Genomic DNA, 27,709 nt, shown 5'->3' with positions numbered 1-27,709 from the left:
CCAGTCTTGGAGAGACTGAAGAATGATATACAATTTTTAGGGAGCCTGAGATGCTGCAAAAACACAGGCTTACAAGAACAAAAAAAAAAATTGGCCCATTTACAGGCAATGTCACAAAAGAGTACTTGCCTATCAACCCTCTAAAGGAAGGAACTGCCAACAGGAAACCAGTCAGCCACAACCATATCCCACCCCTCCCTTCCTCTCCGCATGATGCTATGGTTAGATTTACAAGGAAGCCGCAGGCAAGGATGACAGGCCGCTCATCTCTGTCATCTGCTGAGATAGTGTTTTAATAAGCGCTTAATATAAATGTCCTTATTATTTTGAACCAGTGCTTTTCTTGATCATTTCTGCCTACGTTTTTAATAACATGTTGAATCTACAGATTTTGTGATAAGTTAAAGCAGTTCAGAAGTCATAATTCACAGATGAATTCTAAGTTCATAAAGAAAGGAAGTAACAAGGTCAGTCGGAAGAGAAAAACGAATGGGCAGTTAGCCAACCAGACATCAATTTGCCCTTTAAAACACATGGACACTTACTTTAACCACATTTAACTAATTCTGTTTTAACCCACTGTGTGCATCTACCAACACAACCCTTACACCTAAGAGTCAGGGGACATTATGGAAGAAGAGGCAGAAAGAAAGCAGAAAACAGAGGACCAGGAGGTCAGCTATGAGATAAGAAGCAAATGAGAAATAAATAAATAAATAAATAAAATGAGTTCAAAGACAGTTTGGGTTACACAGTGAGTTCTAGGCCAGATTGAACTATGTAATACCCTATATCAAAAACAAAAGAAACAACAACATGAAAAATCATGAAGTGACAGTTTTTAGCAATCAAATTTCCAGAATTGTAAGGTTCACACCCAACAGATAAGCATTTAGGAACAGAAAGATGTCTCAGATGATAAAGACGCCAAGCCTGACTTCTGAGTTCAACCCCTGGAAGCCACTGGGTAGAAGGAGAAGAGAATAAAATCCCACCTGTTCTCTGACCTCTACACTAGGGCTGCTGTCATGCACAGACAGATCAATATAAAAAAAAACTAAAACACACATAAAATTTAAAATTCCACACAATGCCAACTGTACAAACTAGTTTAACTACAACAATCTGTTCCATAAGCCTTAAACAGCAAGCTTTAAAAGACGGAAAGAAAGATAGAAAAAAGAAAGAAAGAAAGAAAAAGAAAGGAAAGAAGGAAGGAAGGAAGGAGAGAAGGAATGAAGGAAGAAACCTATAAATCCTACTTCTAGCAATCTAAAGATTAAAAATCCACTTTTAAAAAAGAACATTTGAAATCAAGCCTGAGCAGCTGGGCTAAGAAAAACTATAACAACATTTATAATTCAGAAAAATGTTTCACATGCTATACAAAAGATGTAGAAAATATTAAGGGATGAACAAACTTTACTATACCCCATCAGTGGGGGAAACTCAGACTGCATCACAACCACACAAAAATTAACACACTGAAGCTACATTTAAAGCTTTTTTTTTTTTTAACTGTAAGAAGAAGAAAAAAGAAAAACCCTCCCTACGGCTTCTTGCTAAATTATTCTCTTTTTAAATTCCCCACCCTCTCCCCAGTGATCCCCTTATGTGGCATTTCCTTTTCAGCTCTGCCTAGCCTGCTGGGATTGGCCATCCCAATCCCCCTGGCTGCCTGTTTGGCCCCAGGTCCTCACAATAACAGCAAAAGGTTACCTCAACTTTGAACTGTGCACCTCCAGCATGGTACCTGCTCCAAAGCAAATTGATTGAGTGAACCCCCATTTCTCCAAGCTTCCTATCTATTGCAGACCTTTCACAATTAATTTATTTCACAATTAATTTACTGTTTATGTTTGTTGGTTGGTTGGGTTTGTGGGTTTTTTTTTTTCTTTCCAAGGCAGGGTTTCTCTGTGTAAAGCCCTGGCTGTCCTGAACTAGCTCTTGTAGACCAGGCTGGCCTCAAAATCACAGAGATCCACCTGCCTCTGCCTCCTGAGTGCTGGGATCAAAGGCCATATTTTAACCTGAGTTTTTACTATCTATTTATTTACTTATTTATATTCTTTAGAACCCACTGTGATGTCATGCGGGGGTCATAGAACCCAAGTAAATATTTATTGAAGTAATCAAGACCTGACTCCACATCTCACAGGAGAAGGTCATTGGTTTAAATAGATTCTCCCTTTAAACATGAAAATCCCATCCTAGGAGGAGCAATGGGAGAAGCTCACACTCACAGCTGAAGAACTAGATTAAGCAATAATCAGATCACAACCACCTGATGGCTACTGAGCCAAGGAAGAACCTTAAACACACAATGGGCTGATGGGGAAGATGGGGACACAAAAGGAGGGAGGTGGCCGTGAGACCTTCAGAGCTGCTGTCGAGGGTCTAAGCCCAAAACAGGGAATGGGAGGAAGGAACTGACACCGGAAGCTTGGGAAAGTCACACATCAGCCCTGCCTCAGAACTTCCAGGGATTTCTAAATGCTTAGATTACTGTCACAATGTCACCTTTACTGGCAAGGCCCCCTTCCGCCTCCGTGCCTCTGCTAAGGGTGGTATCATTATCCCTGCTCCTAAAGAGGAGTAAAAGCTTGTTTGTGGCCCTACAGCTAGAGTGGGATCAAAGCCAAGCCTGCGGCTATGCCACACAGTGTTGCTTTCCAGCCAGATGGAGAACGGCACCTTCCAATTAGAATGTGACATACTAGCACAATAAGACCCTATTAACAGCCTTATCTGTAGTCTACAAAATAAAAGACAGACATGCAGAGTTAGAAAGTCCACAAGCCTCAGCCTGGTTATCCGCAGTGCAGACAGAATGTCTGACTCAGGCTCCACCCGGTTAATCTGTAATGTAGATCTCCAGAAAGGCGAAGATTTAAAGGTGAGCTAAGGAGGCTACAATGTGGTCACCACCTCTGGTCAAGCATCCTCTGCACCTCTGAAAATAATTTGTTTCCTCTAGCTCGCTAGGTAACTCGGGCCGACTGGCCTTGAACTCACTATGTAGTCAGGGGAAACTCAAGCGCACCATTCTAAGCCATGCTGGAAATCACCTACGAGAGAAACTGTAAACAAAGCCGTGCCTCGGGAAGGTAGCCAATACATGGAACTAGCCACTTAAAAAAATGGTTCCAAGAGCTGGGCTACACCTGTGCTGGTGGAATGCTTCCCGGCATACTTGACATCCTGGGTTCGATCCCCAGCCCTGCACAGATTGGGTGGGCATGGTTGGTGTGTGACTACAGGATCCGAAGTTCAGTGTCAGTCTCATGACAGCTGGCTAAAAACAGCCCCAGACATATAAGGTCCTGGTTTGTTGGTGGGAGGAGTTGTTTTGTTTGTTTTGACTCTAATAACGTCATAGGAAATGTGTATTTTACCAAAATGAAACAGAAAAAGGAAAGTTTGTTTTTCAGAAGACAAGGCATTCTTGCATTCTTATTTATTACGCCAGCTATCACCTTTGATTCTGTACCAGCTGGCTCACACATGACCTCAGATATTCTGCGAAAGGGACTTATACTGTATGTCCAGCTTGCTACTTTATGGTGGGTTTATTCCCTCAGTGTTTATGTGCCTTGTTTACCTCACAGCCAGTGTAGCCTTGCATGGATGTTTGGTACCCAGACACAACTAGGAAACAGCGGCTGCTCGCAGCACCTGCCCCCTCCACATTGGACATCCTGGTGTCTTCACGGTGGTGGCCCCTGATCCTAGACCTACCCAGGATTCAGCCCAGCAGGAAGTTTCCAGGATTCTGCCTCAGCCTAGTGGCCAGCTTCCAACTCAACCAGCAAATGCCTGTGCCTAACCCCTCGTTAAATATTTTATCACCCTCTAGACAGGGCAGTGCACCAAGCAGATAAGGTCCCTACCCTTTGGTCTGGGAATGAGATAATAAGCAAGTAAATGCAGGAACATGTGAGCAACTTCAAAGGCTGGGCGCTGCCAAGAAAATAAAGTAGCAAAGATGTAGGAAATGAACAAGGGTTGAGGAGCAGGGCAGAGTTTGAGGAAAAGGCTCCAAGACAGTAACTTGGGGGGGAGAAGGGGGAGACAGGTATGCAAAGAGTAATAATGTTCTAGATTTAAAAAAAAAAAAAGACCGAAACATCAAGGCTGCAGGTGAGAGAAGGTGCGTGACATTCAGTTAGAAGGCCAGCATGATGGGCGGACAATGAGCACAGAGGTCCCGAGGATACACGGGTTCCAATCAAAAAGGAACGGATGTCAAGAACAGTCAGCCACCAGATTAGAACCCGGGTCATGAGATGATCTCATTTTTATTTTTTAAAGACCACCCTGGAAAGTAAAATCAAAAGTTAACAAGAATAAAAAAGGAAAGCAGGTAATAAATGCATGAAGCTCCGGAGGTAATCGAGGAAAACGACGGCAGTGTCTTGGTCTAGGGAGCCGCATTAAATGGGAAGACACATTCTGGTTCAATATATGTTTCAAGAGTCAGAGGCCGTCTCGTTTCTGAGTAAGTGTAACATGCGATGAGGGACAGAGGAAGAGAAGTGACCGCTAACTTTCAACTTGATTCATTAATCTTTTCTGAAAGGGGGTGGTTACTGAGGAAATAAGTCAGTTTGGGGACAGATAGGGGAAGGGTATATTTCGTCACAGTAAGTTTGTGATAATTTAGATATATAATACGGTGTTATCCAACAGACAGTTCGATGTCTTCATAATTCTTCAAAGTGGGCAGAGAAGCCCTGGTATTATTCAGATCTTACCAATGAGAAAACTGAAGCCCAGAGAAGCCCTGTCTCAAAGTGTGAGCCAATGCCACTTGAACAACAGCTGATGGCTCATTTAAAGAGAGAATCGTCCTCACTCCTTATATATATATACCTGTTTTGTCTCAGGGGTTACATGACTGCTCCCAAGTTCGAGGCCTGCTCATACCCAGCGAAGATTCCCTCATAAGAGCAAGAATTGTCCTCCTAGCCACATTAATAAAATAATTGATATGTATAACTGCTATTACTATCTCATAGAGATTGTGTCAACAATTAATGCAGGCAGATACATGAAGCAAAAGCATAAACCTCTCTTTAAGAAAGGACCACAATTCCGAATGTCAGTTTTATATAACAGTTTCTCCCCACACACACACAAGGGAGCACACTTACAAAATCGGAAAAGGCAGCTGGGAAGTGGCCAATTCAAGGAAAATCACTTTCTCCTCGGGACTGTGACTAGGTGTAAAACAAGCTCGTGCTGTGCTCAGCACTTCTCCCACTGAATCTGCTCTTTCTCCTAGGGTTGCTTTAAAGTGACAGAAACGCGCACATTTGTTTTCTCTCGGGCTCCCTTCTCACGAGACCAAAGCATATGCAATAGTTAGGCTTCATGTCAAAACTCCAGCTGTAACTGGTGAAAGGAGAGGCCACTCTAAACAAAACTGGGAAGAGAAGAATAGGAAAGAGAGGGGAGGAGGAGAAGAGGGAGGGAGGGAGGGAGGGAGGGAGGGAGGGAGATGGAAAGCCTGACAGAGGTCTTTTATGACAAAGGGCCTAAGAATAACATGCTCACAAAACATCACACAGCCCCATAGGAAAGACATGCTTGGCTCATGGCTTGAATCAAGAGATAAGTACAGCCTTTTCATATTTAATCACACTGTCAATCAAGGGAGCATCAATTATCAGTATAAGGTAAAAAATAGCATGCCTGTTTATTAATTCAGCTGCTAGCATTTCACCAACCCTTCCCCCTAATGGCTGGCTTTTCCTGTGTGCTCTTAAGCTATAAACAATAGCCTGACAGACGCTACAAATAATTCTAGGTATCCTAAGACCTGGACGGAAATTTCAGAGTCATAGCATCCAATCACAGACAAGGAAAACAAAACAGAGAGAGAAGGTGACCTGACCCCTTCAGTGCAGAGCCCCTTCAGGATGAGAGAGCTATGTTTTATTGACTCTTAGCCTCTAGTTGTCTATAGAACAAGACAAAAAGAAGCCACCAGGGATGGCCCCAGGGTTTACAAAAGAAATGAAAAGAACTAGGGACTTTTAAGTCCCAGAAGCAAGACCCAGTCTCACGGTATGACTCAGTTTGTTCTCTTCCCTGTCTGTAACTGCCAATGGCCTGCCAGTGGTGTCACTATAGGCTCCTCCCCATGGAAATTTGGGCTCGGTGTGACGGAGTATGGTGTGTTGCATCAAAGTCTGCAAATGAGGCCTAGAAAGGTCACACAGCAGCAAGCTTCAGGTTTCAAAGACACCCCAGCCTTTCTGGGGGTGAGGAGAAATAAATGTCAGCATCTCCCTTGCCAGCAAGCCAGCATATTCCTCAATGGGCATCGCATAGTCATGAGGTACATTAGAGCCCTGATGATGCCTGTCTTCCTTTGGACCAGTCCTAGCCTATCCAGAAACTTCCTGGACCTGTGACATGCTCAAATAAAAGTCATACAGACACTTTTGTGCTTCCAGAGAACAAAGCTTCTACTCAAACCTAACTACTGTAAAGATCATATTAAGTCAGTAGGGATGCTGTATTATATGCATGGCTTATATTTCATTTTTCTATTGCAAATTCTTGTATAGATGAATGCATGAATTGATAAAAAAAATTAACAATAATAATCTTCTCCTTGGCAATTTAGAATGTGCTCTTTCTCCCCTACCCCCACAAAAAGAACACCTTAGCAGGTTTTGTATTTTCCATAATATTGTTTTTCACTCAGATATATACCTTTCCCATTGGGTATGTCCTCACTAGGTGGAAATGTTCTTTGCACTAAAATGCTGTTAACAGTAGAATCTGAGTTACACATCACGATTCCAAGAGTCTCTCACTAACTACCCAAAAATAAACCTATATCTAGACGAGATGGCTCACGCATGAAATCCTAACACCATGGAGGTTGAGGCAAGAAGACTATCTCAAATTTAAGAGCAACCTAGTAAGGCAGGCTAGCCAGAGAGGACTCTGACTCAGAACAATCAAAAACAAAATAATAATAATAATAACAACAACAATAATAGAGAGTAGGTACTCCATTAATGGCAGTCTATTTTCCACTCCTAATCCATTCCTAACCTGCTAACAACGCACACACCCATCCTACTGGAAGGGGGCCTGCGATCTAACTACAGTGTTAGCTGGGATACAAGAGCGGCATTAGCACTCCACCGACTTGACCACAGGAAACAATCACAAAAGAAGTACTCACGGCGTAAGCACCTATCAAAAATGCTGCGTTTGCTCTTTTCCTCTGGTCGAAACAGGTGTAGTGCACTATTTTCTTTCTTGATAAACTGTAGGACTGGAAGGAAAGAACAAGAGTTACCACAGGACAAACAGGCGCAGGCTACCATCTTCTCTCAGCGTTAGCATGCGAAGCGGTTCCTACCAGGCAACGCTTTTCAACCCCAGCTTCCGGTATCTGGGCATGAGTGTTGGTAGCTGAGGGAGCTCACTGGGGAAGAAGGGGCTACTAGCCCCTCTTCTGGAATCCATCGAATGTAAGAACTGATAATTTAACAAGCATGGATGTCTCTGAGAAAGGAGATCAGTGCAGTTGGAAACTGTTGGTTCTCCATTCACGAGAACCAGTTCTGCTAAATTTTTCTTGGTCTTACAGAGATGACTTAGCCACTCTTTTTATTCTCAGTACGACACTCTATTCTCACTTATGACACTCCAAGAGATGTTGAGGTACCTTTCACAGTTTACAGTTTAAGCTGTGTCAACTATCCTATTATCTTCTCCAAAAATTTTATTTTTAGAGACCAAAATTAAATTTTTCTTTCTACTATATATTCAAATACCCCTTATTTATTTATTTTTTTCTTTTTAAATACCCACCCCCACCTTAATTAGCTTAAAGTAAGTGATTAATGGGGAAAAGACACCATCAAAAGGATATCAATGAGTATCATAAATCATATGTTAAATTCACAAGCTTGATCATTAAGCAATTGTTATATGCCAGGCAATATGCAACATGCTCAAGTCTTAAAGTAAATCCAAAATAAAACCCAAATGGCTTGCTGAGCACATGCTAAACATGAAAAGTAATAATTACATCTGCTAGATTAAATCAAATCATTAGTCACAATTCAAATCTAGAGAACATGGATGTGGCTCAATTAAATCTACACAATTTCCTCGGCTTGCAAGACTGTTCTGGTTTAGTGACAAATGGCAATTTAAATGTAGGCACATAAGACGATACTTCCACAGACTGTTTTACAGCCCAGTCAATACAGGCACACAAATGCCTTTGAATCCTGTCTGTAAATTCACACAGAAAACAGAAGTGGATTTTTATACTCTATACACTGAACATAGTCAACAAAAAAATGCACTGCCATGTTATTTTCTACAAGAAGTGAAACCTAAGAACCAAGGTGCATCATTGTAGGTTATTCATGAAACCTGGTAGCTACACACGTCCCAGCCAAAGGCCAAGAGATTATCCACCATCCACCCCCACACCGGACATGAATAACTACAAATCACATTGTCTGAAATAATAATGTCCTTGTTAACTGAGCTTTAGAAAATTGGTGTCTGACTCAATCTGCTATTACCAATGCTTTTTTCTAGTATGAAGCAGAGAGAGAGAAGAGTAGTTGAGTTAAATTCAACTCCATCAAGTGTATATACTGAAGGTGTTCTAAAGACTTCAATGCTAACTGGGTAGGGATGGCGCATGTCTTTAAGCCTAGCACTCAGGAGGCAGAGGCAAGGATATCTGTAAGTTCGCGGCCAGCCTGGCCTATAAAGTGAAGGCCAGGACAGACAGGGCTACACAGAGAAACCCTGTCTTGAAAAGACGAAAACAGAAAGACTTCGAGGTTTTTATCAGTGCTGTTTATACACAGCTTGTTGCTTTCTCAATTTTGAATTGCTGAGTATCTAGTGTTTATTGACTTTTACTGTTTGTTAGTTAATATTTATGCCACTTATTGTTTTTCATCCAATAAGTTGAGGTTTTCGTTTGTCTGTCTTGTTTTGTTTTGTCTTACTATGTAGCCCTGGCTGGCCTAGAACTTGCTGTGTAAAGCAAGCTGGCCTTGAACTCACAGAGATCCGCCTGCCTCTGCCTCCTGAGTACTAGGTTCTCCATCAGTAAGTTATGATCAAGTAGGATCTTAAACACTTCCCTGGTCTCACAGTCTCCATCTCTAAAGACTGCCTTACACCAATGAGGCTTTGTGCATGGGTCAGACTGAGCACAGGGACTCAACAGCTCCCAGCTTCCTGCTCTTGCATGGCCTGTGTCCCCAAACCACTGGGAGGAAGAAACTATCACCGGTCTAATGCTGGAGCCTGGATTCCCTAGATTGATCCACTTATCTAGCAAGCATTTCGGTGTCACACCAAAACTAAGGTTTCAAGGTGTGGCATCAAATCTACTCGTCGAGTGTAACAGTTCATACTGCTTCTGTCTCCTTATGAATGTTCATCTCTTGGTGGAGTTTGCAGTGTTTTGGTTTGTTTGTTATTGTTTTGTCTTCTTGGATGCAGAGCAAGCTAGGCTGGCCCTGAACTCACTTTGCAAGCAAGGGTGACCTTGATTTGTGTTTCTCCTCCCTTGCTTCCTAAGTGCTAAGATCACCTGGGTGCCTGTCATACCCAGCTACATGGTTCTGCTGCTTTATTTTGGGTTTTGAGTAAGACTTTTTTTGAATTTCTATGTTTTCTTGTTCTCCTTCTCTTTCTCTCTTTCATTCTAAATTATGTAGGCTACAAAGTCTGCCTTAAGATGGAGCCATGAAGCTGAAAGACAGAGCTATGAGGAAGACTTTCTCAATGCTGGGTCTATAAACATTTTTAAAGTGAAGATCACACAAGTTGATTTTTCTAAAAACAAAAACTTACAACTTCCTACATTTCACAAGCGTTTTAAAATGACCACAGACAGCATCCTTCACAAAATCTGAAATTTCACAAGCTTTCAGAAATGACAACAGATAGTGTTCATTACAAAATCTATCCGGAAACGCTAACTATTCCTTCAGTTGTGCATGGATTGGGGGGGGGGGGGGTGACTCATGGGGGAGGGGGGTGATGCCTCACAGCACACATGCAGGGCCGAGAACAACCTTGCAGTCCATTCTCACCGTCCACCATATTAAAGCTGGGTCTCTTACTGCTTCTGCTGACGTGCCGTGTGCTCCAGGCTAGCTGGTCCACAATCTTCCAGGCAAATCCCCTGGTCCACTTCCCATCTCACTCTGGGAAGGTTGCGGTGACAGACACACATGCCACCACATCCAGCTCCTCACACGGGTTCCAGGAATGAACTTGGGTCGCTGGGCTTGTGAGACTAACACGTCTCCATGTCAGCCATCTCCTTGGCCCTAGAGACTTTAACTATTTCAAAATATTTCCCATGGAAAAACATCAAGGGAAGCAAACTTTTGTTTGCTGTGAGTTTACAGCTGACCTATAGAGAAACTTTTGGAGCATTTATCCTGCTCAGACAATTTTCAGAGTTGAGGTCTCCAAAGCTCTATAGCTGAGGAATGGTCCCATGCAGGTGAGCATGGACACCATGCTCTAGGTTGTTCCACAGTGAAGTCGGGTCACTGTCCCGTCCCCCAGGTCAGGCAACAGGGAGTGCAGTTCTTGCCTCATGAGTCAAAACCAATCAAAGCAGATGACAGAAGATAAGAACCTTGTAAACTGCAGCCCTGTCTAATGTCCCCTTCCCTCAGCCAAGCTCCCTCCTAGAGTCACCCCGTCCCATATCAGCTCCAGTGACAATGTTCATACAGAGGACATCCTAACACTGCAGAAAAAAGTGCTGGAGAGAATAAAATCCTTTGTCAGCTATTTGGCTGATAATTTGTATGATTGGACTGACAAGAAAAAGACCTTTAATATTTTTCCTTTCAAATATGAAAAAAAACTGCCCTTTCAATAAAACATACCCGACCTGTTATGCAATCCAAGCACCACAGATCCCCTGTCCCCTGTGTAGGTGGGGACACACCTACACAGCTCTCAAGATCTTTCATAAAGACGATGGTTCATATTGACAGGATCAAAGATCCCTAGGAGACAAAGCTCCAGACATAGCTACCAGGAAGCTTTACCCCGCGTGTGAGCCGCACCAGTCCATGGGCTGGGGGCCCAGAGTGAATTCAAAAGAGGAAAGAAAGCTGGGCGACAACATTCGCCTCTCTGCTTTTGAACAACCCTTCCCACTCTTGCCACCAGACCCTCCCTGACATGATGGACTGTGTCCTCGGACGGCCAGCCAGACCTTCTGTCCTCCAGTTACTTCTTCTGGCTATCTTCTCACAGCAACAAGAAAAGTAAACATAAGAGAAAAACTTTATCATCCAGGGAGAGACCGAATTGAGGCACAACAGGATTCTACTTTTTTTTTTTTTTTTTTTTTTTTTTTTTTTTTTTTTTTTTTTTTTTTCGAGACAGGGTTTCTCTGTGGTTTTGGAACCTGTCCTGGAACTAGCTCTTGTAGACCAGGCTGGTCTCGAACTCACAGAGATCCGCCTGCCTCTGCCTCCAGAGTGCTGGGATTAAAGGCGTGCGCCACCACGGCCCAGCAGGATTCTACTTTGTTTATTTTTTTTTTTTATTTTATTTTTTTTTTTTTTTTATTTTTCGAGACAGGGTTTCTCCGTAGCTTTTGGTTCCTGTCCTGGAACTAGCTCTTGTAGACCAGGCTGGCCTCGAACTCACAGAGATCCGCCTGCCTCTGCCTCCCGAGTGCTGGGATTAAAGGCGTGCGCCACCACCGCCCGGCAGGATTCTACTTTGTAAACGAGCCCACCGACATTTTCTGAGATCCTGCCTTAAGTCCAGCGGAGAGCCTCATGCCTCTGGCAGAACATCACCCTCCTCATCCCTCTGGTCCATCTTCCTCTACAGTCTCCCAGGTAGACCTGGCTCTTCAAAGAAAACATTTGCAAAGCCATGAGCATACATCTGGCTTTCAGTAAGCTAGCCCCATTCTTATAAATTTTTTTTTTTTTGCTCCTTCAGCTGAGATGCTCAGAGATAACAAAAACACCGTAAATGTAAATACTGGTCAAATCAAGCCAGTCTTGGGGCTGGAGAGATGGCTCAGCAGTTGGGAGCACTGGTTGCTCTTCTAGAGGACCCAGGTTCAATTCCCAGCACCCACACGGCAGCTCACAGCTGTCTGTAACTCCAGTTTCAGGGATCCCACACCCTTTCACAGACATAAATGCAAGCAGAACACCAATATGCATAAATAAATAAATAAATAAATAAATAAATAAATAAATCTTTTTTAAAAAAATCAAGCCAGTCTTAAACACAGAAAAAGATGATGTCTCCAAAGTAACGCTAAGGTAAAAGGCCTCTGGCCAACTCATTGACAAAGCATACTCAATAGCCACTGCCCATCTGATATTTCAGATTTCCATCTTGAAACTGACATGTATAACCTTATGAACATTCACAAACTAAGCAGACCAATGGGCCCTAGCAGCAGCAGCAGCAGCAGCAGCAGCAAATATCTGTGGGCCGTTTGCTACATCCCATCATTTCCCAAGGCAACAGCAACGATGCCAGAGGGGTCCAGTTCAACAGCACCCAGAGTGCTTCTCAAAGCAGAGGTCCCAACAAGGCTGGAATGTAATAAGCATGCTGCATTTGACCAGAACAGAAGCCAGGTACCAGGAAAGGCCTGCTGCAAACACTTACACAGCCAAGTGTGGGAGGCGGGAAGAATCCAGAACTCTCTCGCTGAGAATAATAATTGGTGTAAACCACAATTATGAGGCCATAACAAATTTTGTGGCTCAGAATTTATTGAATAAGTCTTGGACTGAAAAACGCCAGCATTATGAAAATTTTTCAGAAATAAAAAAATAAATAAAATAAATTTAAAGCTAAACTTCATTATATTTTATTATTATATTATTTTATTCCATTGCATGCTTGCAGAAGGCCCTGGAGAACTTAGAAGGCATTGACTGCTGGGCCCTCCCAGAGTTCCTGACTCAGCAGAAGAGAGACTGAGAGATTCACTAGTCTACATTTATTAGTAAATTGTGGAAGAATATTATAGGCAATACGATGCACGCCTCCTAGCCCCCTTAAAAAATCTGTGATCCTGAAACACCATGCAGTTAATCAATTTGCCTTCTGAAAAACAAAATCCCTTGTGAAAGAATTCCAAGTCACGCTATCTACCTTTTAAAAGCACATTACAGAAAAGCATTTCCACAGACTCCTCAGAAACCTTTGCCCCAATGAATGAATACATCCATCACAGGAAACAACACCTGGGAACCAGGTCCTTCAGGGGTCTCATGACTAAGCCACATTCAACAGTTATTCTAGAGGCTTCAAATTCAGATAGTCGCAGGGTCCTAGAACTTGGAGAGGGCCTGGTGACAAATAACCAAAGCAGCTCCAACCAAAGTACATGAAACTCAACCCTGCTGTTTCCATGCAAGAATTGGGCATAGCACAGTCCAATCCTTCAATGTACGAAGAAAAGGTACAATTCAAAATTTTATGTACATTTCCATATGTCTGTCATAAATGCTGACCACAGATTTATGTTTCTTTCTTTAAAAAAAAATAGAAAGCCGGGCGGTGGTGGCGCACACCTTTAATCCCAGCACTCGGGAGGCAGAGGCAGGCGGATCTCTGTGAGTTCGAGACCAGCCTGGTCTACAAGAGCTAGTTCCAGGACAGGCTCCAAAGCTACAGAGAAACCCTGTCTCGAAAAACTACAAAAAAAAAAAATAGACTTGCTGTGTAGCCCTGAAACTTGCTCTGTAGACCAGGCTGGCCTGGAACTTGCTCTGTAGACCAGGCTGGCCTGGAACTTGCTCTGTAGACCAGGCTGGCCTGGAACTTGCTCTGTAGACCAGGCTAGCCTTGAACTCACAGAGATCCACACTGCCCTTGCCTTGCAAATGAAAGGTGCATGTCACTGCACCTTGCTCAAATGTATTTTTGTCAAGAGAATTTATCCACCATAGGGCATGTCTGTAGACAGAATGCCAGCCACTTTGCTGTGCCCAGTTGCCAAGCTAAAATAAGTTCCACCACTCCTACCAGCATGGATTGAGCAGCTGCTCCCGGAACGTTTTATGGGGGAAACCCTGTCTCTAGTCACGTGTGTGATCTCAAGTTAATATCTGATGCAAAATATCAGCTAAGGCTTCTTGTAAACAAGGGAACAACTACGCAGGGACACATTCTCGGGACACACACTACACAATGACTGTTTCATTTAGCAAGCTAAAGAAATAGTCTGCAGGAGAGCATCTGTTGACTCACATAGTCAAACCTAGAGAGATCTCTAGACCTGCTTTACTTACCTGAGAATCAGAATTTTATGAGAGTCACATAAATCACAATCATCAAGCGTATTTAATGGAACTTGTCAAACAGGCAAAGTGACACCGTGACAGACTGATACAAAGATCAAGGGGATAACGCCACATACACATCTTCTGTCTTTGAATGAAGAGCTATGTGAAGGGTTTGCATTCAGGTGTAGCAACACTGAAAGACAAGCAAGACGTGGAAACTCAGGGGTAGAAGGAAAGGAAGGCATGCTAACGTAGAGACTAGCACAGGCTGGCCTTGGCGGACAGTGACACACACAAATCATGCACGGGTTCTTTTGAGGTCAGGAAGTCACAAACCATTTAAGCATCCAATAGCAAAATGTGATGCAGGTAGGAGCAAAACTAACAGAAACAGAGCTGATGGGTCACATCAAGGCACGCTGATTCTGAAGCAGCCTTTCAATAACGTTGCTCGCAATGCTAAAAGTAAAATAGTTGAGTCATTTGGTTAGGATAGTGTGTCTAATTAAACTAAGTGAGTCAGTCCAGGGTAAGGAAGATACTAGTACAGCCAGATTAATATGCTCCTTAAAAAGAAATACAGCCCATGCACACCTCTTAGCAAGCACATGTTGCCAGTGATGGTGGTCAGATTAAGGAGAGCACAGCGCAGGGACCATGGTGGCCAAGGCATCATTCTCTTATGGGTGACTAGGTCAGCCCAGCAATCAGCACCTCGACAGCCATCAGGGGTCACTACCAAGCAATAAAGTGAACAGGTCTTCCAGGGAGCAGCCAGGACTCTACGTGTTTACCTCCAGCTTTCTCAGGAAAGGGACATTCTTGAACATTTTCTTTGGCTGTACAAAATAAAATATGGCTCATGTTTTGCTTGGAACTAAGATAAACACAGGTTGAATTTTTTATTTTAAAAGAAAACAAGTGATTCTTTATGGTCTATTTTTGTTTCAAACCCAGTAGATTGCATTAATGAATGCCACATTTGGTCAAAAAAAATATCACTCATAAAATTATTTCTCAGGAGGTAGAGGCAGGAGGATAAGGAATTCAAGACCATCCTCATCCTCAGTTAAGCCAGGCCAACCTAGGTTACATGAGACCCTGTCCCCAAAGCGAAGGGGGATTTGTGTGCAGGTGCGTGTGTGTTTCACCATTCAGCTCACACACTTGAAGGCACTTCAGAACTCTCTTAGGGTCTTCCGGCTGAGAGTTTCTGAATGCATACGAAACATCCATGCCTTGCCTGACGAGCTCCAAATGTGCTTGTTCCCATGAGTTAAGGTCCCACCACCTCTAAAACCTACATGGACTGCCTCCAGAATGTAGCTGGCTTTTCTTCTCCCCCAAGCCCATCATCCCGAAACAGAAGAATGCTGCAGGAGGAGACGCGACATGTTTTCGTGGTCATGGAAAGACGGTGTCTATCATTGCACTAAAAGAGTTCTTGTGTATCAGCACCTGAGAGCGTGGCAGCTGCCCGGGTTCCAGGACAGAATTACTGCCCTGATTCATTCAGCCACAAGGGCATTCCCAGAGCCCAGCCCCTGCCCGGCCCCTCGGTGCTTTAACAAAACCCTTTCTTCCAGGACGCCCGCTCTTCCCGGGCTTTTATCCTGCAGAGGTAATGGGGGAGCCTTTGTACAGGTCTGAATATCCTTTGAATCCTTTCCACATGGTCCAAAATTACTGTAATTGTCCTGCTGGTTCGCAGCAGCAGCTGCTCTGGGTTTAAGTGGCTGCCCTAGAAAACGTCTCCTCTCTTCTAATTTTTCTTTTAACCCAAGCTGAGAGTTTCTGTTTCTCTGAGGAAAAATAAAATCAATGATTAATAAAGTACCAACTACGTTAAGAAAACCTTGCTCAATTGTATGACTTTTATTAAATTCTCGGGCTTTCCAATTAGCTTTGATTTTTTTTTAACTGATTCAATTAGGAGAAAGTAGTGTTTATTTTTTAATTACTGCCGATTTTGTCTCCTTCTAACACAGCCTTGAAGCATTTATATTGGAGTTCAGTGAACTAGGGATACCTCTGAGAATTAACAAGGTGCTGTAAGTCTTCCCAGAAGAAAATATAAGAACACAACAAAGCGTACATGTGATTTCATGGTTTATAGATCCCTTGAAATAGCAGATTGACAATTCCTGCCCTCCCAGCCCTCACTGAGGACATAAACAGCACACCACAGTTTTTCAATTGTTCCATTGCCATTTAAGTCTCTCCTCTTTAATTGCTGCTTCTTCACAATAAGAATTGATCAGAAATAACAAACTTTGACCTAGTATGGTTGCATATCTTGTTAGTAACAATTTGTTAAACAGTATAAAACAAGCAGATGCTTTTATCGGCAGTAGGGATAACGCCTTTTGTTTGGGGCACTTCAAGTAATGGGTAATTTTCCATTCTGACCAATGTAATTAAAACTGAAGTCAAGTCACTGGGAATCAAATGTGCATGGACACATCAAAAAAATCAGTAAATTTGGAATAAATCATCTCAAAGCATCGAGCTGAAAATATCTATGACATTGAAGAAATGAGAAACATAGGCTGGGTGTGGCAATGCACACCTTGAATCCCAGCACTCAGGGAGACAGAGGGGGGAGGATCTCTTTGAGTTCAAGGCCAGCCAGCCTGGTCTACAAAGCAAGTTCAGGGCTACACAGAAGAGAAAGAAAAAAAGGAAAGAAAGAAAGAAAGAAAGAAAGGAAGGGAGGGAGGGAAACTTGGGAATTAGAATAGAATTCATGGCAAAAATTATCCATTTTTTTGCCATGAAATTAGGAAAGAAAAAAATCATAAAATCATAACTTGAAGGAATAAAAATCTCCAGATTATTAAATAATGTGTGCCTAAATCACAGTGTTAAAAATTAATCAATTTTTGAATTAAAAAAAAACAAAGAAATTAAGGAATCATAAAAGAGAAGAATTCTAACAGGAAGTTACTAATTAAAATACTACTATAAAGGGGGACAGTAAGATGACTCACCAGGTAAAGGTACTTGTCACCAAGTCCAACAACCTGAGTTTGATCCCCAGAATGTCCATAATAGAAGAAAACTGACTCCTGCAAGGTGTCCTCTGACCTCTACACATACCACACACGTGATTGCAAGCATCTCTCTCTCTCTCTCTCTCTCTCTCTCTCTCTCTCTCTCTCACACACACACACACACACTCACTCACTCACACACACACACATACACACCAAGGATTTAAGCCAGTGGGATGTAGCATTCAGACAGGCAGGCCATGGTGATGAACTGAATGCCTGAGTGGGGTAAACTGCAAGGCTCGGGGTGACAAGAATACCTTCATTCCCAGTAAATCAGTACATGAAATGATCCACAAGAAGATGTCAAGAGTGGAGCTGGCAAGCTCAGACTTTTGCAAGGTGCGGTAACCATGTGTTCTGGCCCCCGATCAAGATGAAGAAGCATGGTTAGCGAAGGAGAGGCATCAGCCGGGTACCAATGCTTCTGGGAGGATGGGGAGACTGCAAGTGTAAAGATGCTGCTGGCAGAGGCAGAGAGAGTGTTGCCGTGAGGCGGGTGTCACAGAAAGAGTACATTCCAAATAGGAGGGCGTGGAGTCTAAAGTTTCTGGAAATAACACAGCCAGAGTGCCAGGGTGGCAGCCACAGCCACAGGACAGGTAAGAAGGCCTGGAAACACCTGGGTCAGTAACCACAGAAGGATCCTAAACCCAAGGCCCAGATTACCCCCAAGGCAAAGATAAGAGTGTGAACAATGACACCCAGCCCTGACTTCACCTGGGACACCAGTAGGTAGCACATCTCTCTTAAGGCCTCCCACCTCTCCCTGTGATCTCCCTGTGTCTTGACAGCTGTCATTTAGATTCTTGGAAACATGCTGACCAGCTTTCCTGTAGGCAAATGACAGCACTAAGGTTGAAACAGGTATTTGAAACGTCCCAGAATTGTTATTAGATTTCCTGTCTGAACTTACAGATATGACATTAGTAATGTAATCTTTCATATAAACTCTCTGAGACAATCCTAACTACCATTCTATAAAGCTCTGGGAAACCAGCCCTCAAACTCACAGATATCCACCTGCCTCTACCTCCTGAATACTGGAATTAAAGGCCTGTGCCACCCCATCCCTGACTAGAATTCTTATGTGATAGAGAAGAAACAGATTCCACAAGTCCAGAGCAATTCTGGTTTTGGATTGCTAGCGTAAATCTTTGTCTCCTGAGATAGAGTTTCTATCTGGTATGGTTCAAAGAATTAACATTTGAATTTTGAAAAGTCAATCCTTCAGAGAGCTACCAAGTTAGCAATTAATTATATCAAAGCTAACAATGTCATTCCAGGCATCTAGTTGATTACTGATCACTGGAATGAGTCAGAGGGGCTGTCTAAAGTTTACTGAATTTTCATAATGATGTAAGTTTAGGAAATAAAAAAAAATTTAAACAAGTCTCTATACCCACTCACTGTTACATATAGAATATAGAATATGGTAGAGAAGAAAACAATCACTGTAAGTAGATGCATGAATTCATCTTCCTATAATGATTTATTCCCCTGGTAACTCCAGATAGTCTTTAGTTCCCATGATTACTTGTACATAGTTCATACCAGCCACATGATGGCATAACTAGGAAACAGGGGCTTGGGAGACAGCATAGTGGATAAAAGATCATTTGCTATACAAGTGTAAGGACCTGAATTTGAATAAATAGTACCCATGTAAAAGTAGGGTATGGGGAAGCCACATGGACTGGTAACCCCAGACCTAGAGGACAGACAAGTAGATCCTAGAGACTTGCCCTAGCCAGCATAGTCAAATAGTAAGCTCCAGGTTCTGGGGGGGAAAAAAATCCCTTTTTTTAAAAAAAATATATAATGTCATGTTAACTTATAGAAACATTTGTTTATTTCCAATCCTAATTTATACCAAAAAATATTGACTAACATATTATTTATTATAAAATTACTAACTATATAAAAATTTTTATTTCTTAAAGAAAAGAAGAAACATAGACATGCAAAAATCATTTTAGAAGAATCCACAATCCTGTGGCTCAGGGCTACGCACTCATGAACTTTATATATAATTCTTTAAAATGTAGTAGGTAATAATGCATACTTTATATATTGATATCTATGATGCACTTCCATAAATCATGAGGGACTCTGTCTTAAAGGAATAAGGTGGACAGTGATAGAGCAAGATACTCAATGTCTTCTGCTAGACCACCTATACATACACATATGTATGCAGAGGGGGAGGGAGAGGAGGGAGAGAGAGAGAGAGCAAGAGAGAGGAAAGAGAGAGCTAGGAAACCTCTAGATCTCCCAAAGAAAACATGAGGTTTAGACACTGACGAGTGATCCTTCCAATCATTTTAAGTTCATTTTAAAAATTATTATTTACTTCCCTTATGAGCATAAAAATATCTATTTTCCTAAACTACAAACAACAGCTCCTTGGCTCTTGCTTTCTTAAATGGATGTAAATTTTCAAGTCAGATGAAACTGCATGACTTAATTTTTAAACATGTTGGGTGTGATAGGCTTTTGTGCTATGTAATTATTGACTGAAATGTCATTGTATGACCATACTGTATGACACCACGGTGATGTCAATGGAAAAATCTGTAAATGTAGAAAGCACACAATATATCCTACAGGAGATGCTCCGTCAGACTACATTTATATCTAAGTTCAACCAAAAACCCAAAGGCAATCGCTGAGTAGCTGTGTGTGGAAGACCCCGTACTGCAGAACAGAAACACTTTATGCAGCATAAAAAATAAAACACTAGGCATCATAAGTCTGTGATTACCCTACGAGCATACATCATGGTATACTGTATCCCAGACTGAAACATTCAAGAGGTCCATTTAGAAAATGGAAGGAGAAAATATAAACAATGGTTTCCATGCAGTAAACTCAATACTGTAAATGTCATTTTTCTTATACGCTCAGAGTTTAAAAGGAAAAAGTCTACATGACAAAATCCATATACGCAATTCATATGCAGAAAATGAGAAGGATCTCATGTAATATAAACACAGCAGGCTAATACTGAATGCCTGCCCACATTCTGCCACAGTGGGTAATTCTAGGACTAGGACTACAGATTCATGGGTCTCACTTGGTTATTAACTCTATGGAGACGACGCTCAACAAATATGCAAAATTTTCCATCTTGACCAAACAAAACCTGGTTATGTGCCTGAGGAGACCCTTCATCACCCCATAATAGCATCTGCAAGCAGGTCTGGAGGCTTTGGAAAAAAATTCTCCTTTGAGGGAATCTGACAGAAACTCATTAACAACCTAAAAGGCTGTGCCCCTTTCTTAGGTCACAATTCCAATGACTTCATGCAGCTCATGTTGCAGTTGTCCTGAAGAAAGAAAGAGGTTAATATGTCCTTTGTCATCACCCGGGGGATCGATTTCAACTCCTAGGTGAACTCTCACAAATTTCTGAAGATCTAATCACCTGATTAAATAGTGTGGGTGCAAAACAATCCCATGGGGCAAGTTTCCTGGTTTAAACATCGCAATTGTGAAACATAAACAGGTCTAGAATACTCACTTTTAGTTTCTTGTTTAGTTTACAGCAGTATCTGTACACCATTGCCAAGTTCAGAGGTCCAAAATCTGCATAGAAACTGAGATACATACACACATAAAATAGCATTTAGTACAAGCACAGCTTTCAGTAATATAGATGCTCACTTTTAACTTCACCTAATTTGTAACCAAATTTCAATTATCTCCAGAATTAGGTTCATTACCTAAGGAGTCTGCTCCGTGCCAACCGAGGTACCTCATGATTCCACCCTACTGGTGCCCTACAGTTCTAACCAATCTCTTAACAGAAAACTGTTGGGGCAATTTTCAGTCTTAAGTCCTTCTAACTCCTTGCTGTCATTTAGATGAAAGGATTGAAAAGTATGGGAAAGAGGAACGTGAATTAACTCACGTGGAACACACTCTTTCTTGCCTTCCCTCCCACTCCCCCCAGAGATGGGGTTTCTCTGTGGAGCTTTGGAGCCTGTAGATCAGGCTGGCCTTGAACTCGCAGAGATCCTTCTGCCTCTGTGTTGGGATTAAAGGTGTGCGCCACCACCACTGGGCTCTTTCCTGCTTTCTCTTCTTCTGGGACTCATAAACTCTGACTCTATATCTTTAAACCCTCAACACTCATGTATCTTAAATGCAGCCATCATTTTTCCCTGCCCATTCTCCCTATACTTCCTGTATTAGAAGACATGTTGGCTCCCCTTCCCACACCCACCCCGATGTCTCCAAAACGGTCATCAACCTGAATGTAAATCCCTCATCTTCTGCCAAGAGTCTAATCGGTGACCTAATGGGAAAGAGTGCTCTTGTTCGCCCCTGACCCAGCAATGGTCTTCACCTTCGGCTTTGTGCTGGATCCACCATCTACAGGCCTTCCAACAGCTCAAACTCAGTGCCTTCCAACACCTCAAACTCAGTGCCTTCCAACAGCTCAAACACAGTACGCCGAAAACCACCTTTCCTTCAAAATAGCCCCGAGCTTTTCTGAGTCACAGAAGCATGAAACCTCTCAAACATAATAGTACAGCAGAAACTATTATTATTATATCAAAAAGCTGCCATTCTCATATACCCCTCCCTTCTGGTCCCTCTGAGACATCAGAAGCCCAGCTGCCCTGCAGCTTAGTCACGTTCTGCCTGAAATCGCAGCCTCCTTCCCAATGAAGGGGCATTTCACCATGCAGCTAACCTCACTTCTTTCATCTCCTCCCATTACTCAAAACTGCTGAGCAGCCCCTCACTACTGAAGGACGACTCCACCGCCAGCAACCAAAGCTTAATAGACTGTGCTCCCGGCTTCCAGGCTGATCCTGTCTACTAACAAGTCCCCTTCAGGATCTCCATTCCACAGGACACATCCACCCCTTACCTCCACACACTTCACCTATTCCTGCTGCAACGGTCCACCCTCCCCCCCTCTCCCCTTCCCCCTCCACAAAGCCTTCCCAGTCACATTCGGGGGGGGGGGGGCCCTCACTAAGCTTTGCTCAAAGTCCTCAGAACTCCCCATTTCAGTGACTCTTTCAGCCAAATGCCTGCAACATGGCATATTATGAAGAATGTTACATGAAGATTCCACCCAATCAGCTGTGATATGGGCCTCCCCATCATCTGTACCTCACACATTTGGAAGCATGTCCTAGATGCAATACAACAAAAAATGAGTCGCCATGCAGAAATGCTCATCAGTACTCTAAATTCAACTCAGCCTTAAGCGCAAACGTATTAAATACTACCAAGTTTGCAGAAACCCATGTTTGAAACATCCTCTTACTGAGGAAGGCATTTAAATCTTTTCTGCCACCCAAATGAGATGTCACTCCAACTACAAGTCTGTCAATACCTACTGGCGTCAGTTAAAAAAAAAAAATACTGACTTTGTGTGTGTTATCCTTGGTAAACAAGGTGGGAATGCTTTGGAACATAGAGAGCTAAAATTGGCTGCCTTTATGCCCAGGGTTCATGGAAAAATAATATAACACAAAATGACCCAGAAAAATAAATTTCTAATGATTTGAAGTTCCTTATTTATTTCTAAAGTTTGTAATGGTGCTAAGCTATAAATATAAAGAAAAATCCACTGAAAACTACTAAAATGGGGGCTGGAGGTGTGATCTCAGCGGCACAGCACACACTCAGCATGCACAAGGCACAGGTTCAACCCCCAGGACCAGGGCAGGAAGTGAGAACCGCATATAACTAGGTACCTGACTGCACTGGGAAGGGCAACACTATTTTTACAGCAGAGATTTTATTCTTCTTGGGTTCATCGGAAGTAACACTATTTAACAAAACATAGCTTGGCATTTTTTTTCTATTGGAACATATATATTGACCCTTGTATAATTTTAAATTAAATATGGAATTTTGGTGATATCTCAGCTTTTGAAATTCATACTGAACAAACTTCAGAAAAGGAAAATTGGGGCTAAAAGAGGTAACGGTTTTGTGGTTAAGGGTACTGGCTGCCCTTCCAGAAGACCAGGGTTCAATTCCCAGCATCCACATGGTGACTCACTACCTTCTGTAAATTTAGTCACAGGCAGTCCAATGCCCTTTTCTGGCCTTCGTGTGCTTGGTACACACAGTGCACAGACACATGCAAACAAAACACCCAAACACGTAAACAGTAAAATGAAAACCCACAAAAGAATTTAAATTTAAAAAGAAGCACAGAGAATAAGTCGGGTAATTCCAGCTTCATCCTAACCACTACACATCAACTTTGTTCTCAGAGCTGCACAGGTGAACAATGAAGTCCACTTACATAAATTCACTTTTGGCCCGTGAACCACACACATACAGTAATTTAATTTTTTGGAAGAAAACATCTGAAGGTGTAGTGGACTCTTGAAGGTGTAGTCCAAGCACTCACGAGTCAATGCTTCTCTGTTCGGTCGAATTCCAGCAAAATACCTCCAGATCCAATGGCAAGCAAAGACCCTGGCCCTGTTTTGTCTTGAAGGAGGGGAGCAATATTCCAGCCTCATTAGAAGAGTTGGATATAGCATTTCATTGTATCATAGCACCTTCATCTCCAAATGAATGGATAAACAAACCAATCTCCCCACCAATATATTCATTTCCTCTAACAAAGTCAGCAAACTTTAGATCAGTAACTAAGATGAATCCCGAGAAGCTTAAGAAATGAACACCGGGCAACAGGTTTTCTTCACTCAATAAGTGGAAAGAGCTAAAATCACATGGCTTTGTTTTGACAGCAAAGAAATTCAAAGAACCAACTGCAGCATAGGAAGCCCTGCAGATGGAAGGCAGCAGGGGAAAAAGAAGAAAGGCTGTGTCCGTGTCAGAGGGCAAAGGAGAAGTCCACAGACAAAACATTTTCCGGAGTCACCAGCTGCCCACAGGTGTGGAGTTCACAGTGTGATGGGAAACAGAAGCTGAGCCCAGAGACCACCAGCCATGCCAGCGTGTCCTGCTCTTCTCACAAGAGCTACAAAACCTATGGCTTATCATTATCTTTGCTTTTTCTAGTGAGCTGTAATTTACGTGAGTCTGTTCTGAGAGAAATCATCACTAGAAGCACCACTATGTTTATTTCTACACATTAGAAGCTTAGTGAGAAGCCAGGCAGTGGTGGCACACACCTTTAATCAAAGCACTCGGGAGGCAGAGGCAGGATCTCTGTGAGTTTGAGGCCAACCTGGTCTACAAGAGCTAGTTCCAGGACAGCTAGGGATGTTTTAAAGATAAACCCTGTAGAAAAAAAGAAGGAGGGAGGAGGAGGAGGAGGAGGAAGAGAAAGAAGAAGAAGAAGAAGAAGAAGAAGAAGAAGAAGAAGAAGAAGAAGAAGAAGAAGAAGAAGAAGAAAGAAAGAAAAGGAGGTGGAGGAAGAAGAGGAAGAAGAGAAAGAAGAACAAGGAGGAGGAAGAGGAGAGGAGGAGGAGCAGGAGGAAGAAAGGAGGAGGAGGAAGAAGAGGAAGAAGAGCCGGGCGGTGGTGGCGCCTTTAATCCCAGCACTCAGGAGGCAGAGGCAGGCGGATCTCTGTGAGTTCGAGGCCAGCCTGGTCTACAAGAGCTAGTTCCAGTACAGGAACCAAAAGCTTCGGAGAAACACTGTCTCGAAAATCAAAAAAGAAGAAGAAGAAGAAGAAGAAGAAGAAGAAGAAGAAGAAGAAGAAGAAGCTTCATGCGAAATTGTTCAACCCCTCGACACAAAGAAATGCTATAGGGCAAGCACTGCCTACTCCTGTCACAAAATAAAATTCATGGACACCCCTTCTAAGCAAGATGCTACAAGTTAACATTAAAGAGTTATTATAAAACCAAAAAGAGTATTACTTTAAAAAATAGAATAAAAAATAGCATAAGAGTATAAGGGATACAAATTCTTTTTCATTTGCGCATGTGTGTGTCTGTGTGTCTGTATGTACATGCTTTGTGTGGGGCTGCACATGAGCCTCTGATGAATGTGGAGATCAGAGATCAACCTTCAGGTGCTGGTCCTCACTTCTCCTTGTATGAGTCAGTCTCTTCCTAGATGTTTGAGCCAGAATACCTGGCTCAGAGGCTTCTGGAGAGCACCCTGTCTCTGCCTACCATCAAGGAGCAAGCTAGAATTACAGACTCTTGTGCTATAACATTGGGTACGTCTGTGCATTCTGGCAATGGAAACTCTGGTTATCAGACAAGCCTTTATCCACTGGACCGTCTGCCCAGCCCACCTTTAACTTTTTTTGTTTGGAGTTTTTTTGTTTGGTTGGTTGGTTGGTTGGTTTTTTTGAGACAGGGTTTCCTGTAGCTTTTTTAAGAGCACCATTGATTGTGCCTGTTCATTTGCTCTCTCCATTACCTGCTGAGAGCCCACTGCTGGCCATTCCCTACCCACAAGTAATTCACCACCTACAGAGAAAACCAGGAAGTATTACAGCAAATACATATAATGCTAAAGTAGCATTGTCCTTCCAACACACAGGCTACACAGATGTCCATTTGTCTACAGTTTTGCTTTATTTTGTTTGGTTGGTTTTGAGATTAACCAGTGCTGCCTCTCATCCACCAGCTAATGTTTGCCTTACAGTTGATGCTTCCCTCCAACCAAATGGTTCTGGTCATGACAGGAACTCATAACGATCATCTTTTCAGAAGCTCCTAATTGCTTGGTGAATACTAACCTAAGACACTGGGGCGCAAGTCAGAGAGCCCGCTCGTGCCCTTAAGAGCACAACCTGCCACAGTCACAGATGCCAGTGGCTGAGCACCTCACAAGCTCACAGTGCACAGGACAACCTGGAAAAGAACTAAAGGCCACTTGGTACCATAGGATTCCAGTATTGATCACGGGTCATCCCTAGGTGCCTTGGTCTCATTATCAACTCCAGTCCCTGGATAGAGCCTTTCAGGAAATCCCAGCTGCCTCTGCTAAGAATGTGAGGAACCTCCACTTAGCACTTTCTTTAGCCCTGGGCTTCAGCTGTAAAATAAGCCAAGTGACGACTCTGCCTTAAAGCCAAGAAACAAGGCCAGAGAGTATCAAGGAACCTTCTAGCATACAGCTCTACAATTTCATGTGTTTTTGCTCTGGAGCAAGTAAATGAAGGGAAAGCCCCTTCAAGACGCCAACTAATGAAAGCAAGAGACGGCTTCTCCAGGAATGCTCTGCTAAGAATAAAACTCACTCCCACAGAAACATTCTCAAACCATGCGAGTTAACCCTGTTATTCACCAGCAGCTACTGAAAGCAAGGTGACTAAGCAGACAGTATTCCCATGGCTTTGGCAGAAACAGAGTGATGGCCAGCCCACCGTTCAGAAAAGGCTAACTCTCTCAGGTTCTGAAAAGGACTCTAAAGCATTTTCCCTTGGCTTTAAGGCAGTGGTTAGCAGTGATCATGTTACCTCTCTAAGCCCCTGGAATTAGAACCAACACCCTCAACCCTGCCTCCAAGGACCCAGGTAGTGTGGCTTCTACCTTCTCTTTCTTTGGAGACTTTTGCTTGTTTGGTTTTTGTTTTTGTTTCTCGGGACAGGGTTTCTCTGTGTAACAGCCCTAGCTGTCCTGGAACTAGTTTGTAGGTCAGGCTGGCCTCGAACTCAGAGATTCTCCTGCCTCTGTGCTGGAATCAAAGGTGTGCGACACCACCACAGGGATTAAAGGCATGTGCCTTCAGCCTACGCAACTATCCGCCCCTGGTTAACACCTACCCATGCCTTAGGTCTCACTCAGTCCAGTCATCCTTCCTCAGTGAAATCCTTTTCCATCCCCACCTCTTAGATCGCTCCCCAAACGTACTTATTCCACAGACTCTGTTGTGCCTTCAAAGACCTGAAGGACACAGCTCGTTTGGTAGAGTGTTTGCCCAAACTCCTTGGTTCCATCCCCAGAACTATACAAAATGGAGCATCAAGATAAATAACAGGTCATGTTCAGCTATATAGTAAGTTCAAGGCTAACCTGGGAAACATCAAACCCTGCCAAAAGAGAAACATGTGCCGGGTGTGTCGGGGGGCACATGCCTTTAATCCCAGCACTCAGGAAGCAGATCAGGAAGCAGGCGGATCTCTATGAATTTCAGGCCAGCCTGGTTTACAAGAGCTAGTTCAGGACAGGCTCCAAAAGCTACAGAGAGAACCCTGTCTCGAAAAACAGAGAGAAGAGAGAGAGAGTGAGTGAGAGAGAGAAATGCTACAGGTCTCTCCCACTTCAAAGAGCTCACAGTGGTCTAAGTCTTTAACATTTAACAAGCATATTGTCTAAAACCCACTGCAGGACAAGCTTTATGAAACAGTTGAGCTGAAAGTCAGTTCCTGGGCATCCCTAGCACCAATCCGGGGACGGTTAAATAAATAAATAAAGGATTGGTACATTGTACAT

At 42.9% G+C, this 27,709-nt stretch overlaps 1 protein-coding gene across 2 annotated transcripts in view; it reads right to left on the bottom strand.

Moving 5' to 3' along the window:
- Positions 1-27,709, bottom strand: part of Cdc14a (cell division cycle 14A) — a 143,293-nt gene that overhangs the window by 104,367 nt on the left and 11,217 nt on the right. For both annotated transcript variants that reach the window (XM_041652770.1, XM_041652763.1), the window contains exons 3-4: positions 20,886-20,961; positions 7,205-7,297 (exon numbers count right to left, since the gene is read on the bottom strand). In XM_041652770.1, coding sequence (XP_041508704.1) covers positions 7,205-7,297; positions 20,886-20,961 — 169 coding nt within the window. The remainder of the gene's footprint in view (positions 1-7,204; positions 7,298-20,885; positions 20,962-27,709) is intronic.

Source organism: Microtus oregoni, unplaced genomic scaffold (assembly GCF_018167655.1).
Source record: "Microtus oregoni isolate MIOR12 unplaced genomic scaffold, Mior012 000000F_ref0000247, whole genome shotgun sequence".
Taxonomy (NCBI): domain Eukaryota; kingdom Metazoa; phylum Chordata; class Mammalia; order Rodentia; family Cricetidae; genus Microtus; species Microtus oregoni.
Note: the sequence above shows the minus strand (reverse complement) of the source record. Positions and strands in the feature narration are given on the sequence as shown.